This window comes from Pan paniscus, chromosome 1, assembly GCF_029289425.2.
Source record: "Pan paniscus chromosome 1, NHGRI_mPanPan1-v2.0_pri, whole genome shotgun sequence".
NCBI lineage: Eukaryota > Metazoa > Chordata > Mammalia > Primates > Hominidae > Pan > Pan paniscus.
This window is the reverse complement of record NC_073249.2, coordinates 4,022,798-4,042,524: the sequence shown is the minus strand read 5'-3', so window position 1 is coordinate 4,042,524 and position 19,727 is coordinate 4,022,798. Positions and strand designations below refer to the sequence as shown.

The 19,727-nt window shown below is 46.0% G+C and overlaps 2 protein-coding genes across 2 annotated transcripts in view; one reads left to right on the top strand and one right to left on the bottom strand.

The window, feature by feature from the left end:
- The window catches only part of EFCAB2 (EF-hand calcium binding domain 2), a 156,674-nt gene extending 139,178 nt beyond the window's left edge, over positions 1–17,496 (top strand). Inside the window, exon 7 of the mRNA XM_055094623.2 lies at positions 16,425–17,496. Coding sequence (XP_054950598.1) covers positions 16,425–16,453 — 29 coding nt within the window. The 3' untranslated portion in view covers positions 16,454–17,496. The remainder of the gene's footprint in view (positions 1–16,424) is intronic.
- The window catches only part of LOC134729015 (uncharacterized), a 43,491-nt gene continuing 30,284 nt past the window's right edge, over positions 6,521–19,727 (bottom strand). The window contains exon 3 of the mRNA XM_063596440.1: positions 6,521–16,823. The gene's annotated coding sequence lies outside the window, so the exon portion shown is untranslated. The remainder of the gene's footprint in view (positions 16,824–19,727) is intronic.

Sequence of the window (19,727 nt, the reverse complement as noted above, 5' to 3'; positions counted from 1 at the left end):
AATTAGCCAGTCATGGTGGTGTGTGCCTGTAGTCCCAGCTACTCAGGGGGCTCAGGGCTCAGGGAGTATAACCTGAGCCCAGGACATGGCGGTTGCAGTGAGCCATGATCACACCATTGTGCTTCAGCCTGGGCCACAGAGCAAGACCCCATCTCAAAAAAAAAAAAAACAAAAAGCAAAAACAAAAACCCAAGATAATATTCTGCCATCAACTATTTGGCTTCTTTGAAATACTGTTTGTTCAGAAAAGGCACAGCAGTTTGCTTCTTTTCTTTAATTTTTCAAGCAAAATATTTCTTGATTTCTCTTGAAAACATGCATTTTTGGCTGGATGCTGTGGCTCACACCCATAATCCCAACACTTTGGGAGGCCAAGGCAGGAAGTTCACCTGAGGCCAGGAGTTTGAGAGACGCCTGGGCAACAAAGTGAGACCCCATCTCTACAAAATTTTTTTAAAAATTAGCTGGGTATGGTGGCACATGCCTGTAGTCCCAGCTACTGAGGAGGCCGAGGCAGGAGGATCACTTGAGCCCAGGAGTTCGAGGCTGCAGTATTGCACTCCAGCCTGGACAACAGAGCAAGACCCTGTCTCTGGAAAACAAACAGAAATATGCATTTTACTTTCGTAAGTGTGTGTGTGTCATAGGTGGGCCTTAAAATTGCCTGTATCCCTTATGAGACGTATAAGCCTCCCTTTGGCTTGTGTGCTAGCCAAACCACACTTGGTAACATTCTTCTTCCCTTATTAGTTTCTGGTGATTTACAGTGTTTGCATTAGCAGTTACACTGCTCTTTCTGTCACAGTGAATCTCTCTGGGAGGAAGTGAAGTGTTTGGACTTGATTTAATGAAGCTATCACAGACTGATAAAACAGGTTTCAAATATCATAGGGTTATAAGGAAAAAGATGATTTAGAATAATTATTTAGATAAATGATAACAGTACACCATGAATTCCATAATAATTCTGAATATAACTCTTCCCTATGTTAAATAATTAACATTTACAACCATTTAAATATATTTCAATATTTAATATATTTAAATTGTATATTTAAAATAATGTATATTTAAAAATAAGAAAAATGTTCACACAACTCAAACTTGCACCTTGTTATATCTATGTTTCTTCCATTCTAAATTTTGTCATTCATCGATATGAACTGGTTACCAATAAATTTGGATTTGTAAGCTAGGTAGAAAGTTGGGGAAATTTCTGCAGGAATAACCAGGATTAACCAGATAATTTCAAGATTTTCTTGACCTAGGAATTAAGAATTCATATGATATGGTGGCCTGGTGCAGTGGTTCACCCCTGTAATCTCAGCACTTTGGGAGGCTGAGGCTGGCGGATCACCTGAGGTGTTTGAGACCAGCCTGGCTGGCCAACATGGCAAAACCCCGTCTCTACTAAAAATACAAAAATTAGCTGGGTGTGGTGGCAGGTGCCTGTAATCCCAGCCACTCGGGAGGCTGAGGCAGGAGAATCGCTGGAACCCGGGAGGCGGAGGTTGCAGTGAGCCAAGATTGCGCCATTGCACTCCAGCCTGGGTGACAAGAGTGAAACTCTGTCTCAACACAAACAAAACAAAAAACAAACAAAAAGGAATTCATATGACATGGGAACTAGAACTATTTCCAAACAGTTGTAATCCAATTCCAAAGAAACGCTGCACTTCTGGTTTCCTGATGATGTCACCCACATATATGGCTACGTCAAGGAGTCGGTCCTGAGAGCAGCGAGGCAGGAGCGAGGTCGTGTGGGCAGGCGTGAGAGCCGAGCACAGGGGCAGAAATGAAGACTCTGCACCCAGAAAGCGGAAAGGAGGCAAGTGGGGGACGGGGGTGGGGTCACCGGCCCAGGCACTATGGGACTGCACATCGCACCCAACACTAACTTCCCTTAATAAACACTAAGTTAATCTTTACAACTCTTCAGCAAGGCCGTGCACCCCTGGTCCTTCTGTTCTGATTGGGGGACCTCGCCTCTTATTCAGCAGAGAGCGTAGAACCTTTGGCCTCTAACACCGCCAAATCTCCCTTTCACAGACCAACTGGCATCTAAGAGCTCTAGGGGCAGAAGTGCCGCTGTGGGGCACTGATGGGGCAGGGACTGTGGCGCAGGTCACCTCCTGCCTTTGCTGTCTGACGCAGGCTCCCAGGGCTGCTTGCATTTGGCAGGGGCTCCTCCTCCACGCTGCCCTCTCCTGGTTCTCAGTCCTGCTTGGTTTCCAGGCAGTCACAGCCCCCTGTGCACCACTCCAGGCACCGGGCTCCTAAAGCAGCCCCTTTTTCAGAGCTACCCTTTAGTTGGTGACACTCTCCACTACCAACCCCAGCCCAGCCCAGATTCCCTCCAAGCCCAATTGTGCTGGGCACAGTAATCATCATCTCTAAGCTCACCTGTGATTTCATCCATCCTCACCTCGTCACCTCCACTCTCAGAAGCCCCACATCCTCCTGGAGGCTAACTCCTCCTCTGCTGTTGTTCCCACTCCGGGCTGCCTCCTCACTGCCCTTTCTCCACCAGAGATTCCCTCCATGCTCTCCCCTTGACTTTGTCACCATCCCTGTGCTTATCGCTTTCAGACCACAGTCTTAGTCAAGTCCACCCCGTCTTTTCAAAGAACACCTTCCTTTCCTTTAGAAGTCTCTCCCCGTCACCCACCCGTCACCCAGTCTCTCTTTCCCTCCCTCCACCGCCAAGCATTCTGAAGAAATGTTCCCCTCGCTCTGAGCTTGCTGCCACTCCCTTCCATTTCCCAGCTTCCTGCAGTCTCACTTTGTCTCCAGCACTTACTGAGACTGCTGAGGTCCTCAGCGACATGCCCATTGCCAATCCCAGCAGCCTGTGTCCAGTTCTTCACGTTTTTTGAATTCACTGCAACATTGAATGCTTGCCAGTGATGCCTCCTTGCTGAAATTCTTCCTTGGATGAAAAGACACATTCTTTCCGGGTTATCCCTTTTCTCTTTGACTATTGCTTCTATGTCTTACTGAGGCCTCTTTCTATTTCCACCCTTAACCATTAGTGTTCCCAGGATTCTAGCCTCAGCTCAACTTCTTTCATCTCTCCCAGTGGCCTCATTCATCCCCGTGACCCCAGCTACACTTGCAAGGACTCCCAGATCCAAACCCTTGATCCAGCCTTTCACTAAGACATTCTCCAGCTGAATGTTGTGCTGGTCTCTCATATGCAGCAGAGTCTATTCCTCCTCCTCTCAGCATTCTTTTCTGTCCAACCCAGACCACAGGCATCAGTCTCTAGGACTTGCCTCAGCGTCTCTGGGGTCCCTCCTTCCACTCTACTCCTATAATACGAGATGATTCCAGCCCTCATCCCCTCCTTCCTTGACAGTTGCCATAGCCTCCTAACTCTGCCTCTAGGCTCAGCCCAGTCCGATCCATTATTCCTCTGCTTTTAGAAGTATTTTTCTAAATAGATATGGCCATGGCTTGTACCTCAGTATGGGTTTTGTCAAAAGCAGAACCTGAAACGAGGATTCTGGTGTAGTTGTTGTATTTGGGAGGAAACAATAGTATGTGAGTAGGGAAGGAAGACAGGAAAGGGAAGCAGGCCAGTAAAGGGTGTGTTGTCAAGCCAGTTACCTCGGCACGTAACTGGAGCTGAATCTTGCTGGGCAACTCTAGGAGTCTCGTAGAATACATGCCTCAGAGATATCCTGCCTAAGGGGCGAGAGAGCTGGGTTATTTATACTCCGACTCTCATCAGGCAATGAGAGGTGTCAATTCTGTAGCAGTTCATTCCCCTCCTGCATGTACTTGGAGGCAGGGGGCTCATGAACCCCTTAGGCAGTAGAAGTCAAGCTAGGCAGTAGAAGTCAAGCCAGCTATTGCAATGGAAAGGCTCAAAGGGCTAGAGAGGGGCACAGATAGAAGGACAGGGACAGTATCTGTCTCATTACCCTCCTGCTTAATAATCCCCAGAGGTCCCCACTGCCCACAGCTGGCCTTTCTGGCCTCCTCCCCTGCACTGCTTCCCTCCATTCACACAAGGGTTCTGAGGTCTTTCCTGAAGAAGACAAGCACTCTCATGCCGGCACGCCTGGGTGTGCATCGCTCTTTCCTCCACATCACCCTTCGCTTTTAGGTTAACTGATAATACTGGCCACACGTACTGGGCACCTGCTACCTGCACAGTCATTTATGTATGTTAGTTGATTTAATGTAACCCCTATAATAGCATATGAGTTGACTAGCTAAAAAGAATGATCACTTCCCTTCTACAGGTAAGGAAATCACAGCTCGGAGAGGTTATCTCGATGCCTCTGGCACAAAGCTAGCAAGTGGCAGTGCCATGTTGGGAGACCCGGCTCTCTGCTACAAAGCCTGTGCGAGGCACTAACCACTGGGCTGAACTACCTCAGACTTCCTGCCTCAGCTCGGCGGTGGCCTGTCCTTGCTCCTTCTCACCTAAATAGATGTGCTGTCAGCGCTGTCTTCCCATAGCCTATGGTACTTTTTTTATGTGGATGTCTTTATTAAGCGTGTGTTATCTTGTAGTGTAAGTATTTATCATCTGACTTCCCTTTTAAACCATAAGTCCCTCCCATTTTAATCTTCAATGCTTGGCCAATTGTGTAACTCGAGTAAAGCCTTCATTAACTTTTAAAAGAGCATTAAGTTGAATTCTGCTGGGCACAGTGGCTCACGCTTGTAATCCCAGCACTTTGGGAGGCCGAGGCAGGCGGATCACTTGAGGTCAGGAGTTCGAGACCAGCCTGGCCAACATGGTGAAACCTCATCTCTATTTAAAATACAAAAAATCAGTCGGGCATGGTGATGCACGCCTGTAGTCCCAGCTACTCAGAGAGCTGAGGCAGGAGAATCACTTGAACCCAGGAGGTGGAGGTTGCTGTGAGCCGAGATTGCACCACTGCATTCTAACCTGGGCGACAGAATGAGGTTCCTTCTCAAAAAACAAAACAAAAGAAAACAAAGAATTAAGCTGAATGAATGTTGACTTTGTTTCAATACCATGCACACAAATACTGAAGAATGAGACTTCTTAAATAAGACAGGACCTAGTTTTGACTTTTCTGGGCATATTCTGCTGGGCAGGAAAGAAATAAGAACATTAACTCTAATGGACCACAGACAGATGGCCTGCCAGCCAGACAGCGCCCCGCTGAGGGCCAGAGCAGGGCCTTTGCCCAAATCAAGGAGGAGCCTATTGTTTCTTCCAGTTTGTGTATGGAAGGCAAAAACATATAAACAAACAAAAATTCTTTGAAAGCTCTTCAGGCTCTGCAATTTGGGACATGTTTATAGGGCATGCGTGAGTCACAGTGGTCAGTGGCTCTGTGGCCACAGAAGGCATTAAGAGGAAATGTTAGTGGCCTCCTCACCCTTTGTTCCTTAAAGGGCTTCTGCATTGACACCAACAGCCAGAAGGGTTTGCTAGCTTTTAGTGTGGTTATAGTGTGGACTTAGACACTATAAAATGGGAGGAAAGCAAGCTCCTTTTTGGGAAGAAACTTCTACCTATGTCAGCTATAGTATACCAGCTCACAGAGTGCTAAGAAAAAATAAATTTTTTAATTAAAAAAAAACTACATGTGCATGTTTATGAAAACCTGGTTTCACAATCAGAATACTGAACCTACTAATAAATTTATACCAGAAAAGCATGCATGCTTTGCTGTTAAAAATTAACTTTATAATTTACTTTTTGGCAATAGGGGATAATGAGAAAGAGCAGCAAAGATATCTTCAAAAGGCAGCAGGGAGTCAGACCTCCTCCTTTCTTCACCCAGGTCTGCACTCGCGGGCACCGAGTCGAGACCACCAAATGCATGTGGGTGGGTCTGATACCCGGTGACCTGCAGGGACAGCAGCACTCCCAGCCTCTGCCCACCTGCTGACCGCAGGGCAAAGTGTCTGGTTGTAAAAGGAAAGTATGGCTCCTTCTCTCCTCAACCCGGCTGAATCTTCCAAAGTCATTTGCAGAATATTGACTGCACAGAGCGAAGAACACTTTGTTTACAATGCAGTTGGTGCAAAATGAATAGACCAATGAAGGTGACATGAATGTCTTTGACTCATATTTATAGATTTTGGCTTCTTCGTTTCCTCTTGAACGTATTCACAGTGCCTCCTTTCTTTGTCTGTCTTCTCTTCACTTTCATCAAAGGCAGCCTGTTCCTTCTGACCTTGAAATTTCTTGTGTAAACATCATGCCTGTTGGCACCTGAACCCACCTAAAGTTTAAGGGGTCCAGAGGTAAGGGGACTTTTAGAAAACCCTGCTGTCCTATGGCCAACATCAGATAACTGGGGTGGGACATAGTAGCTCATGTCTGTAATCCCAGCATTTTGGGAGGCTGAGGCAGGAGGATGACTTGAGCCCAAGAGTTCAAGACCAGCCTGGGAAATGTAGTGAGACTCCGTGTCTATACAAATAAAAAAAAATTAGCTGGGTGTGGCACGCACCTGTAGTACCAGCTACTCTGCAGGCTGAGGCCAGAGGATTGCTTGAGCCTAGGAAGTTGAGGCTGCAGTGGGAAGTGTTTGCGCCACTGCACTCCAGCCTGGGTGACAGAGCAAGATCCTGTCTCAGGAAAAAAGATAATCTGGAAGACGTTATTATTTGTTTTTGTTTGTTTGTTTGTTTTTTAGACAGAGTTTCGCTCTTGTTGCCCAGGCTGGCGTGCAATGGCACAATTTCCGCTCACTGCAACCTCCGCCTCCCGGGTTCAAGGGATGCTCCTGCCTCAGCCTCTCGAGTAGCTGGGATTACAGGCGCACGCCACCACACCCGGCTAATTTTGTATTTTTACTAGAGATGGGGTTTCTCCATGTTGGTCAGGCTGGTCTTGAACTGCCGACCTCAGGTGATCTGCCTGCCTCGGCCTCCCAAAGTGCTGGGATTACAGGTGTGAGCTACTGCACCCGGCCTTATTTGTTTTTATGGATGATCCTTATTCCTTTACTTATTTCATTTAAGGTTACCTTTAAGATTATTGGAGCTTAAAAAAGAAATATGCAGCTGAGTGAGAAAAGGTTATTGAAAATTTTACTATATATGTGTGTTCATATGCTTAGAGACATTGTGAAAGCCGGTAACTTTTAAACCTCTTTATACTTAACTGTGGTGGAATATACATAACATCAAGTTTACCATTTTAACCACTTCCATGCATATAGTCCAGGGGGATTAAATAAATTCACACTGTCGTGCAGCCATCACCCTGATCCTTCTCTAGAACTTTCTCATTCCAAATGGAAATTCCATACTCCTCAAACAAACAGTAACTCCCGTTCTTCCTTCATGTTACTTTTTTTTTTTTTTTTTTTTTTGAGATGGAGTCTCTCTCTGTCGCCCAGGCTGGAGTGCAGTGGCACGGTCTTGGCTCACTGCAGCCTCCACCTCCTGAGTTCAAGCAGTTCTCCTGCCTCAGCCTCCCAAGTAGCTGGGATTACAGGTGTCTGCCACCACGCTCAGCTAATTTTTAAATTTTGGTAGAGACAGTGGTTTCACCATGTTGGCCAGGTTGGTCTCGAACTCCTGACCTCAAGTGATCCACCTGCCTCGGCCTCCCATAGTGTTGGGATTACAGGCGTGAGCCACCGCACCTGGCCCCTGATACTATTTTGAGTGTGATTCTTACAGTAATATCTTATATTTTAAAAAACAGGATACACCTTACCTTGGTCCTTAAAGAATATGTTTGCTTATTCTGCTGTGGTTCCAAGATTATTTTTCCTATAAAGTTTCCCCCCTAAGAGCTTATCACCGTGTCTTACAGGCGAGTCAGCCAAGTAAGACATGATGAAAATGCCAGTGTTACGAGGTTCCCAGGCGCTCCTTCATAAAGATTTTGAGAAAAGCTTTTAAGAATGTATCTAAGAGTTGCTTTCAGGGATCTTAACTCAATTAGTGGAGGTTGCTGACCACAGGCCATGTCTAGAGCACAGACTATATCGTCACGTTACTCTGTTGTCTTCTCATTGTTCAATTCAGCAGCATTTTAGAAGGCCCGCTGTGTGCTCTGCACTGTGCTAAGTACTGCGAGAAATAGAAAAGTTGAAGACGTGGTTATTGTCTGAAATGGCAGCTCCTGGGAAAAAGTGCCGTAGAAAGAGGAGCTGGCTATAGAAAATATGGTAATTTCTAACCTAAAATTAATATGCCACTTATGATCATACAATACGAACATTAACGTGTTCAAATATGAGAACAGGAACGAATGCTGGAAATATATTAAAGTAATAACAATAATAATATTAACACCTAACAGTCACTAAGCATCTGTCATGTGCCAAACGCCACACTCGACACTTTACGCGCATTATCTCATTTAATCCCCCCAAGAACAAGAAGCTTACAGTGATGGCTCTTGTCCCCAGTTTAGTTAGAAAAGCTGTGACACACACAGAGATTAAGGGCGTGGTACTAGCAAGTGATGACGTGGGGCTCCCAACTCGGACCTGCCCGACTCCACGGTCCAAGGCTGGTGTTTGTCATTGTTGGGACAACCATTGGTACACTGTGATGTCCAGTCTGGAAATAAAAGAGAGTGGATTTTGTTCTGTTACATTTTATTTTTCACAGAAGTGAAAAGGAAAAGGAAGCAATTCATTTTAAAAGCATCCAAAAGCAGGATGTTGTTTCTGTCACGCCATTGCTTGGGGTCTGCTACCAAGTCCCTTACTGGTAGCTTAGGCCTCACTGGTTGGGATTCTTTTTTAAAAAAATTGTCTTCCTGGGCCGGGTGTGGTGGCTCACACCTGTAATCCCAGCACTTTGGGAGGCCGAGGCAGGCGGGTCACAAGGTCAGGAGTTCAAGAGCAGCCTGGCCGATATGGTGAAACCCTGTTTCTGCTAAAAATACAAAAAAATTAGCCAGGTGTGGTGGCAGGTGCCTGTAATCCCAGCTGCTTGGGAGGCTGAGGCAGAAGAATTGCTTGAACCCCGGAGGCAGAGGTTGCAGTGAGCTGCGGTCACGCCACTGCACTCCAGCCTGGGCGACAGAGTGAGACTCCACCTAAAAAAAAAAAAAAATTGTCTTCCTAAGATGTCCCTAGATTCCTTCATGTACGACATCCATGGGGACACCACCATGCAAAGCCAAGTGGTTGGCCAGCAGCCGGTTCCTGCCAGTCTTCCTGTCGGGCTGAGGACTCGTTCAAGAGGAAATTCACTGATGCGTGAACAGCCTGCCTGTTCGTTTGGTGAAATAGGGCAGATTTTTTATTTCATAAAAATGTAGTAAAGGGAGATGCTATTAATCAAGGATTTAAATTATGATCATTATTATTTATTATTTTTGAGACAGAGTCTTGCTCTGTTGCCCAAGCTGGAGGGCACAGTGATCTTGGCTCGGTGCAACCTCTGCCTTCTGGGTTTAAGCGATTCTCTTGCCTCAGCCTCCCGAGTAGCTGGGACTAGAGGCACATGCCACCATGCCCAACTAATTTTTGTATTTTTAGTAGAGATGGGGTTCTGCCATGTTGGTCAGGATGGTCTCGATCTCGTGACCTTGTGATCCACCCGCCTCAGCCTCCCAAAGTGCTGGGATTACAGGCGTGAGCCACCATGCCCAGCCGAGATTTAAATTATTTATTTTATTATTTATTCATTTATTTATTTTGAGACAGGGTCTCGCTCTGTCATCCAGGCTGGAGTGCAGTGGCACGATCTCGGCTCATGCAGCCTCGACCTCCCCAGTTCAAGCAGTTCTCCTGCCTCAGCCTCCCAAGTAGCTAAGACTATAGGCACGCCACTTCGCCTGGCTAATTTTTGTATTTTTTGTAGAGATGGGGTTTCACCATGTTGCCTAGACTGGTCTCAAACTCCTGAGTTCAAGCAAGCTGCCTGCCTCAGCCTCCCAAAGTGTTGGGATTACAGGCGTGAGCCACCCTGCCTGGCTTTAAGTTACTTATTTAAAAAAATTATTGCCCACTCTTTAGCAATGGGGAGGGAATAGTGTTTCTTCCTGGATCTTCAGGAGTGGCTGTCCCTTCTGGGAAGGTGCACTTTTCAGTTGAGAAGTGAAGTTCAGGGAACCTGGTGACAGTGGGTTAATAGTTTCTCAACTTACCTCTTTTTGCCAACTCTGACATGTAGGACTCATTCATTCTTTCAATCACTGTCATTCATTGATTTATTCATCAGTAAGTGCCTTCCTTGAGCATGGCACACCAAACTATGTAGCAGGGCTCAAAGAACCATCGTGCACAGTGCCTGCCCTCATAGGGCTGGCTGTCTAGTGAGGGAGGTGGGCGTGTGAACAGGCAAATCACACACCAGTGGCCAACACCAGGGCAGAATGATGGACAAAGCACTGCTGATGGGCAAAGAGCACAGAAAACAAAATGACGACCTGGGCCTGGTGCCGTGGCTCGGCAGGAGGATTCTTTGAGGCCAGGAGTTTGAGACCAGCTTGGGCAACAGAGTGAGATCCTATCTCTTTTTTTTTTTTTTTTGAGACAGGATCTCACTCTGTCGCCCAGGCTGGAGTGCAGTGGCGTGATCTCAGGTCACTGCAGCCTCTGCCTCCCGGGTTCAAGCGATTCTCTTGCCTCAGCCTCCTGAGTAGCTGGGATTACAGGTACCATCGCCATGCCTGGCTAGTGTTTTTGTATTTTTAGTAGAGACGGGGCTTTACCATGTTGGCCAGGCTGGTCTCGAACTCCTGGCCTCAAGTGATCCGCCTGCCTCAGTCTCTCAAAGTGCTAGGATTATAGACATGAGCCACTGTGCCTGGCCTAAAGATCCTATCTGTATCAGGAAAAAAAAAAGAAAGAAAATTAGCCAGGTGTGGTTACTCACACCTATATCCCAACTACTTGGGAGGCTGAAGTGAAGGCTGCTTGGGAGGATCACTTGAGGCCAAGAGTTAGAGGCTGCAGTGAGCCTTGACTGAGTCACTGCACTCCAGCCTGGGCAATGGAGTGAGACCTTGCCTCTTAAAAACAAAACAAAACAAAACAAAACAAACTCTGGCTTGAGGAGTCTAGAAATTAGGAGGTGACATCTGAGCTGTGTCTTAAAGGACAAATAGGAAGTTTCGGGTGGAGCTGGCACCTGCAAGAGCACAAAGCCTCAAGAGCTAGCTAGCGTCCACCTCGTCAAACAGAGGTGGCGTCAGAACAAGAAACTCTCCAGGGCAAGAGGAAAGTGCCTAGATTTCTTGTTTGTATTTTATACCATATAGATAAAATTGTTATTTGTTTTTTGTAAGGCTTTCAGTCACCTTGAGTATCTGGCTAAAACCTATTTTTTATCTTAAACTATAGACACAAAGATTAATGTTGTCAAAGTAGCATAAAAGCTGGTCTTGTAGAAATATTTTATCAACTAAATACACGGAAGAGCTGTATAATAAAATCCTGTCTCCTTAGCTTTTTCTTGTGTGCTGTGTAGTACAAAATATTTTGTTTTTATCTCCCTTCTGTGGTTAATACTTATAAAGCCAGCAACGATTTTATCTGACATTCAGAAATATCAATGTAAAAGCCTATAAGCCCTGCAAAGAAAATTGTTTTTCTTCATTCTTTTCACCAATACTGGGAAGCTCCCAAAGATATCCAAGGTTAAGCAATTTGCATTCAGATTGTTGTTATTAAGTCTGGTTTCCTTCTCTTTTTTGTGAGACAGAGTCTTGCTCTGTTGCCAGGCTGGAGGGCAGTGGTACAATCTCTGCTCACTGCAACCTCTGCTTCCCGGGTTCCAGTGATTCTCCTGCCTCAGCCTCCCGAGTAGCTGGGATGACAGGCACTCACCACCACACCCGGCTAATTTCTTTGTATTTTAGTAGAGACAGGGTTTCACCATGTTGGCCAGGCTGGTCTCGAACTCCTGACCTCAAGTGATCCACCTGCCTCAGCCTCCCAAAGTGCTAGGATTACAGGCATGAGCCACCGTGCCCAGCCTGGTTTCCTTCTTTTGATAAATGATAACAGAGAAAATAAAGCACATCCACTTATTTTTATTTTTATTTTATTTTATTTATTTATTTTTGAGATGAAGTTTCCCTCTTGTTGCCCAGGCTGGACTGCAATGGCGCAATCTTGACTCAGTGCAACTTTGCCTCCCGGGTTCAAGCGATTCTCTTTCCTCAGCCTCCCAAGGAGCTGGGATTACAGGTGTGCACCACCATGCCCAGCTAATTCTGTATTTTTAGTAGAGATGAAGTTTCACCATGTTGGTCAGGCTGGTCTCTAACTCCTGACCTCACACATCCACTTAGTTTTAAATATGCTTCAGGGCAGGCACGGTGGCTCATGTCTATAATCCCAGCACTTTGGGAGGCCAAGGCAAGCGGATCGCTTGAGGCCAGGAGTTCAAGACCAGCCTGGCCAACATGGCAAAACCTCATCTCTACTAAAAATACACAAATTAGCTGAGTGTGGTGGTGCGCACCTGTAGTCCCAGCTGCTTGGGAGGCTGAGGCATGAGACTTGCTTGAACCCAGAGGTGGAGGTTGCAGTGAGCCAAGATTGTGCCACTGCACTCCAGCCTGGGTGACAGAGTGAGACTCTGTCTCCAATAAATAATAAATACACTTAAAATGGGAAATGATGACTTCCAGGCTGTGGAATGTTTACTTAAGTGAAAACCTCCGTTACGCTACCTGAGAATTACATTACTCAAGTTTGAATAATTACAAAACTACGTGATGGGCCTGCCCTGTCTGACCTCCTGCACACTTAGACCGAGAACTGAAAGACCCTAGTGTCAAAAATATTTAAGATCTGCCATGAGAAATAGATGAGGGAGAATTAGAGCAAACCCTGGCCCTAGGGTGCATTTTGAGATTGAAATCGCAGCCTAGTCTCTTCCATTACACCATCAGTAAATCTTGAAGGACCGAAGAGTAGCCGAGAACAACACAGGGACAGGTGCGCTGGGCTTGGCTGGGGAGGGAGCCAGGTGAGGGTGTGGCTTCCTGAATGCCCTCGAAGTTTGCCCCTGCAGCTTTCTTCGGAGAACTGGGAGAACACCATGTGTCACCTTGTGGAGCATTTTAAAAACGAGTGAGAAACCTTTATCGGGAAGATGCTACGTGCTGTAAAACAATGACAGTAAGCCGGGTGCAGTGGCTCATGCCTGTAATCCCAGCACTTTGGGAGGCTGAGGCAGGCAGACTGCCTAAGGTCGGGAGTACGAGATCAGCCTGACCAACAGGGAGAAACCCCATCTCTACTAAAAATACAAAATTAGCCTGGCGTGGTGGTGCATGCCTGTAATCCCAGCTACTCAGGAGGCTGAGGCAGGAGAATCGCTTGAGCCCCAGGAGGCGGAGGTTGTGGTAAGCCAAGATCGCACCACTGCACTCCAGCCTGGGCAACAAGAGCAAAACGCCATCTCAAAAAAAGAAAAGAAAAGAAAAAAATAATGATAATAACAGTTGATGAAATGCTTTGATTTCCAGAAGACATTATATAAAGAGAGAACTTTACTTGCATGGGACAGCTGATGAGCTCCTCAGCTAGGGAGAGGGGAGGGATTGACTCATTCTTGATGATGGGGCAGGGCCAAGGCTGTAGGGAATTGGGCATTGTCTGGTTGCTGGTGGTATGAGATGCTGGCGGAGCCCAACCCATGCCTCTGGCTGTTATGCGAGGGTGGGAAAATTCCAGTTTGCTAGAACCATTAATAACACAAGTGGAAATCATGGGTAAGTTTACAGTTTATTCAAGCAAGTACTTCTAATTAAACAGAAAAAAAGAGTGTAAACTCTTGACCAAGGCATATTCATGATTTTCAGTAAAATAATTTCTCACTTCTAGTGATCGAAATAATAATGAAGTGCGAATATGAAGTGAAATGCAACATTAAGGGTTGGTTAACCCCAAATTCTTTCATCAAAGAGCAATATACAAGAAATTGGAGAGTTTTTTTTTTTTCATACTAAAAGTAACCATTAAGGGTAAAGAACTGAGCCTGGCACAGTGGCTCATGCCTGTAATCTCAGCATTTTGGGAGGCCGAGGCAGGAGGCCAGGAGTTGGAGACCAGTCTCGGCAACAAAGCGAGGCCCTGTCTCTACAAAAAAAATTTAAAAGTAACTGGGCATGGTGATGCATGCCTGTAGCCCCAGCTACATGGGAGGCTAAGGCAGGAGGCTGAAGTGAGCCATGATCACGCCACTGTGCTCCAGCCTGGGCAACAGAGCAAGACCCTGTCTAAAAAAAAAAAGGAGGCTGGGCACGGTGGCTCACGCCTGTAATCCCAGCACTTTGGGAGGCCGAGGCATGCGGATCACAAGGTCAGGAGATCAAGACCATCCTGGCTAACATGGTGAAGCCCCGTCTCTACTAAAAATACAACGAATTAGCCACACGTGGTGGCAGGCGCCTGTAGTCCCAGCTACTCGGGAGGCTGAGGCAGGAGAATGGCGTGAACCCAGGAGGTGGAGCTTGCAGTGAGCCTAGATCGTGCAACTGCACTCCAGCCTGGGCAACAGAGCGAGACCCCGTCTCAAAAAAAAAATAAATAATAAATAAGTAAATAAATAAATAAAAGAGCAAGGAACTGAACACAGTGGATAATGCTGGGGCATCAGATAGAGGCTGTTGGCCATTTAGTTAAAATAAGATGGATGACCATAATCTGAAAGATGTAAAAAAAGAAACTGACCTAATTTATTTTTTTGAATGAATAAAATATATGTGGTACAAAATTCAAAAGGTATGAAGGCTCATAGAGTAAAAACTAATTTTTTTTTATAAATGTGTCCCAAAACCACTCGGATCCCTCTCCCCTGAGTGCACCGATTCCAGGGAATCCTTGTGTCAACAGGCAGGTAGCATCCTTATGCGCCCTTCACGCATCTCTACACATCACACTTTTCTCACTAAGCAACAGGTCCCATACGCTCAGTTCCTAATTGTATAAATACCCACCTCATCGATCTCAATGTCTGTGTAGTATTCTATTGCGTGAATGTGCCATATTTTATTTAACCAGTTCCCTTCTCAAGAATATGGAAGCAGTTTTCCATCTTTCAGAAACTCTGATTTATTTGTTTATTATTCGTATTTTTTTCCTGACAAAAATGCTCTTCAGAACAGAAATTCGAGTTTAAATTGCAGTGGCTGTTCTGGTTCATGTAGAACTAGACTCCAGCCTTTTCCTCATTTTCTTTTGCCTGGTAGATTTTTGCTTATCCTTTTATTTTCAGCATTTTTCAAACATTTTATTTTGGGTGTGTCTCTTGTATACCCAAGCGGTGATTGCAACATTTTCAGCAACTGCTATAATTTCCATTTTAGATACAGAGACACCTGTCACTTCGCACCTTAAATGAAGAGCTTCTGAGCTAATTTCTTCAATGGGAAGGCACCTCGGGGGTGATACATGAATAACGTGGAATAATGCAATTTGGGCAGATTACCAGTTAAGAGCAATGTTAGGTTTGGCCCACTTTGCCTTGCAGGCCGCTAAAGCCTCAAACAATATGACACCTGGCCTTTTACAAAAACCGGACAGTGGAGGTGTTGACAGGAATGGTGTTAAGCCAGGTTCGTCTGGGTTTGTCAAGCATAGACTTCTATTTTTAAAATATTTAGGGCAAATACAGTTCAAAATTAATTTGGTCAACTACATTTTTCTTAAGTTTCTTTAGTTTTGAAACCTTTGTATATTTTTATTAATTATGAAACTCATACAAATGTTATGTAGGCAGAATTTTCAGGAAGTTTTATGCCCCTTTTTATAAACCTGTAACAAAGAAATAAGTGATATAATAGGGAAATATGGAGGTGTATTTGCAGTCTTTGTATTTTACAAAATTGTCATTTGACCATAGATGTGATCGTTGCTGTTCCAAGTAACAGAAAGCTCAACCCATAAAAGGAATTAACTGGCTTATATGTAACGGAAGAGTCCAAAAGCAGACATAGCTTCAGATGCAGCTTGATCCAGGGCTCAGATGCCATCATCAGAATCCAATTCTTGGATCTGTTTCTTTGGGTTGGCTTCATTTTCAGGCAGCCCCTTTCCTCATATCCTCAAGATGGCAGACACAGCCCATGGTCTTTCTCTTGCAGAGACAGATCACCAGGAAACAATACTTCTATCCCTAGCCATGAAACAGTCTTGAACTTTATTCTGACTTGATCAGCCAAGTCCCTGTTGGAACCATCACTGCCTAGCTTAGGCCTGAGACAGTGCTGCTACTAAAGGCCGGGCTGGCCTTCCCTAAAGTATATGTGCTGCGTGGGGGAGAGGTACGGATCTGAACCAAAACGAGGGCTGTCCAGCGTCAGCAAATATCTCCCGCAGTCCCAGTGCCTCCAGCAGGAGGCAAAGCATCAACCCCTCCGTCTGGCTCCTCTACTGAAAATTCCCTCAGCAGCCTCACAGGCCTTAGGCTTGTCTTAGCTACTTCTTCATCTACTTTTTTGCTTTCTTAATTATTTTTCTTTTCTTTTTTCTTTTTTTATTTTATTTTAGATGGAGTTTCGCTCCGTCGCCCAGGCTGAAGTGCAGTGGCGTGATCTTGGCTCGTTGCAACCTCCACCTCCCGGGTTCAAGCGATTCTCCTGCCTCAGCCTCCTGAGCAGCTGGGATGACAGGCACACACCACCACGTCTGGCTAATTTCTGTATTTTTAGTAGAGACGGGGTTTCACCATGTTGGCCAGGCTGGTCTCGAACTCCTGACCTCAAGTGATCCTCCCGCCTCAGCCTCCCAAAGTGCTGGGATTACAGGCATGAGCCACCGCGCCCGGCTGCTTCCTTAACTCTTGATCTCCTCTCTGTATCTTGCTTTGTCTCGCTGTTCTCTTCTCTCCATATTCATCCAAACATTTGCTTAGAAGTACCCAGAAGCATGGCGTTGAATGTGGTATACCTTGAACGAAGGGTGAAGAAACGAGGCAGAGTGACTTAGTAGCACGTGACAGCACACAGTTTAAATTTTAATATTAGCCCATTTACAAACAACAGCTTATATAATAGTCATTCACATACCTCAACACTCACCATCCCCTCCCCACTTTTTTTCTGGAGACAGGGTTTCACTGTCACCCCAGCTGGAATGCAGGTGGCATGATCACAGCTCACTGTAGCATCGACCTCCTGGACTCAAGGGGTCCTCGCGCCTCAGCCTCCTGAGTAGCTGGGACCACAGGTGCATGCCAGCACGCCCAGCTAATTTTTTTTTTTTATATTTTTTGTAGAGACAGGGTCTGGCTATGTTGCTTAGGCTGGTCTCAAACTCCTGGGTTCAAGCGATCCTGCCACCTCAGCCTCCCAAAGTGTTAGGATTACAGATGTGAGCCGCTGTGCCCAGCCAAAATTCACCCCATTCAAGTGTGCAATTCAATGGATTCTAGTATCTTCACAGTGCTGTGCAACTATCACTCCTATCTACCTACAAAGCATTTCCATCATCTTAAAAAGAATCCCCATGTCCAACAGCAGTTCCCCTTCCCCCACCGTCATCCTCGGGCAACCGCTAATCTTCCTGTGTGTCTGTGGATTTGCCTCTTCAGGGCATTTCACATAAACACAATCATACAATATGTGGCCTTCTGTGTCTGGCTTCTTTCATTTAGTGTAAGGCTTTTGAGGTTCATCCATGTTGTAATGTATATCCTTAGTTCATTCTTTTTTGTTAAGCTCACAAATAAAAAGCCTCACTTTTTATTTGAGGCAAGGAGACTGGCTACAGGGATTACAGTTCCAGCAGCCAAAATGCAACTCCAAGTGGCACTATTTGGACCGTAGATTTTGCTTCATTTTGGCTGGAAAAGGGTATTCAGGATGTACTTCTCCCAGCTGGACAAGAAAAAGGGCAAAGAAAACTGGAAGAGACGCCTCGTCTACACAAACTGCTCTTTGGACACAGCATCAACCTGACCACACCCGTGCTGGCCAGTCTGCAGGTTGCTGACCCGCCGTTAAGGGACACAGGCCATACTACACTTGCTAGAAAAACTGAGGCGGGAAAAAGAGGTGCAAGGCACTGGGGGAAGAGCAGGTACCTGTAGCTTTAAAGCTCAGTGTTGAAGGGGTAATCGTTGAAGGGGTAATCCTTGCAGGAGGCACAGCTCACCAAGACACAGACCCTCCCGTTTCTGTTGTAGCTGACTACGGTGGTCACATCAGGCTGCTCAGCTGAAAGTCAAAGTCCTCCAAGTTTTCAGCAGTGCGTTCCAGCATCACCACCTAAATGATGATAGGAATTACCACCAAATTCCTATGCATGGGAAACCAGATCAGAACCTGGGCTGCGTTTTTATTTGTTTATTTTTTTTACTGTGCTTGGCTGTGATTGCTTTGGTGCTGGGATCCCCCAGACCTGTCACGAGAGCTGAGGGGACTATAGGCAGTCACCACCTTGCCTTTGGATTGGCAGCCCTGGATTAACTTCTCCTGACGTGGGTGCAGGTGGCACTCACTCTGGTTAACCACTGTTTTTAAGCCAGGTTTCTTTTTTTCTGTCTGTCATATATATATATATATATATATATATATATATATTTTTTTTTTTTTTTTTTTTTTTTTAGAGACAGGGTCTCACTCTATCACTCAGGCCTGGAGTGTAGTGGCATAATCATAACTCACTGCAGCCTCGAGTTCCTGGGCTCAAGTGATCCTCCCGCCTTGGCCTCCCAAAGTGCTGGGATTACAGGCTGAGACACCACACCTGGTCTTAAGCCAGGTTTCTTTACCATCTCTTGGAGATGGCTGCAGTTGGAGATACCAAAAGCTTTCATAGCCCTTCATCCACCAGCTCCTCCATGTGGCCACCCATGTGACATGAAGTTGGTGTCAGTAGGTACCACGTTGTCTGTCCCATCCAACAGGAAAAATAGCCTGTTGGCCAGTGAATAAGGTAGGGCTCCAGGTGGTCCCCTGAGGGTCTTCTGGCAGGCTCCTTTACCAGGCTCTTCTCATGGTATGAGCACCGCAGCTTGCTGACAGTGGCAACGTTCTCAAGCTTCACAGACTCCATCACTTGGCCTGGAGGGGAATTCTAGGTGTCCAGCCCCAGGACAGGCATTTTGGCACCATGATTGAACACGATATGGTGAGCCATCCTCACAGGATTAAGAAGAATTCTGGACAGAAATATAGTTGTAATTAAGCATCAGTCAGCCTGCACTTTGACCCACTTCCTTGTAACCAACAGTGACGTAGCACCAGGTAACATTTGCATCCCCGTTGTTCCTATAGATACGATTTCTGACCTTAGAATCACAAGGCTTTTGTTTAAAATAGATGGGATCTCTGACATTAGAATCATAAGATTTTTGTTTAAGACTTGCTTAAGATGTTTTTCAGATCCTGAATTCCAGCAAAACAGCCGACACCAACCAGTTTGAAGACCCCCACAGAGGAATGTGATCAGCATGAAAATACAGCTTCATCTCCCTCTCCCATGACTCCACCCTGCACACTTCGACCAATCAACCATCTGCACACTCCAGTCTCCACTCCCAAACCCTTAAAAACCCCAGCCCCAAACTCCTCAGGGAGACGGATTTGACGTTTCCTCCCATTTCCTCCTTCAGTGACCCTACGATGAAACCTCTTTCTCTGCTCCAACCCTATGCCTCGGCGTGTTCACTTTCTGGTCCCATCCAGCGATGGACCCATCGTGGTCACCGTGGCTGGCCAAGCCCGCTGTGCCTCACAGACCCCACTCAGGATCACACCACTTCGTTCCACTGTTTGGAGATGCCATGTTTGCTTATCCCTGCATCAGCTGATGAGCATTTGTGCTGTTTTCACTTTTTGGCTATTACGA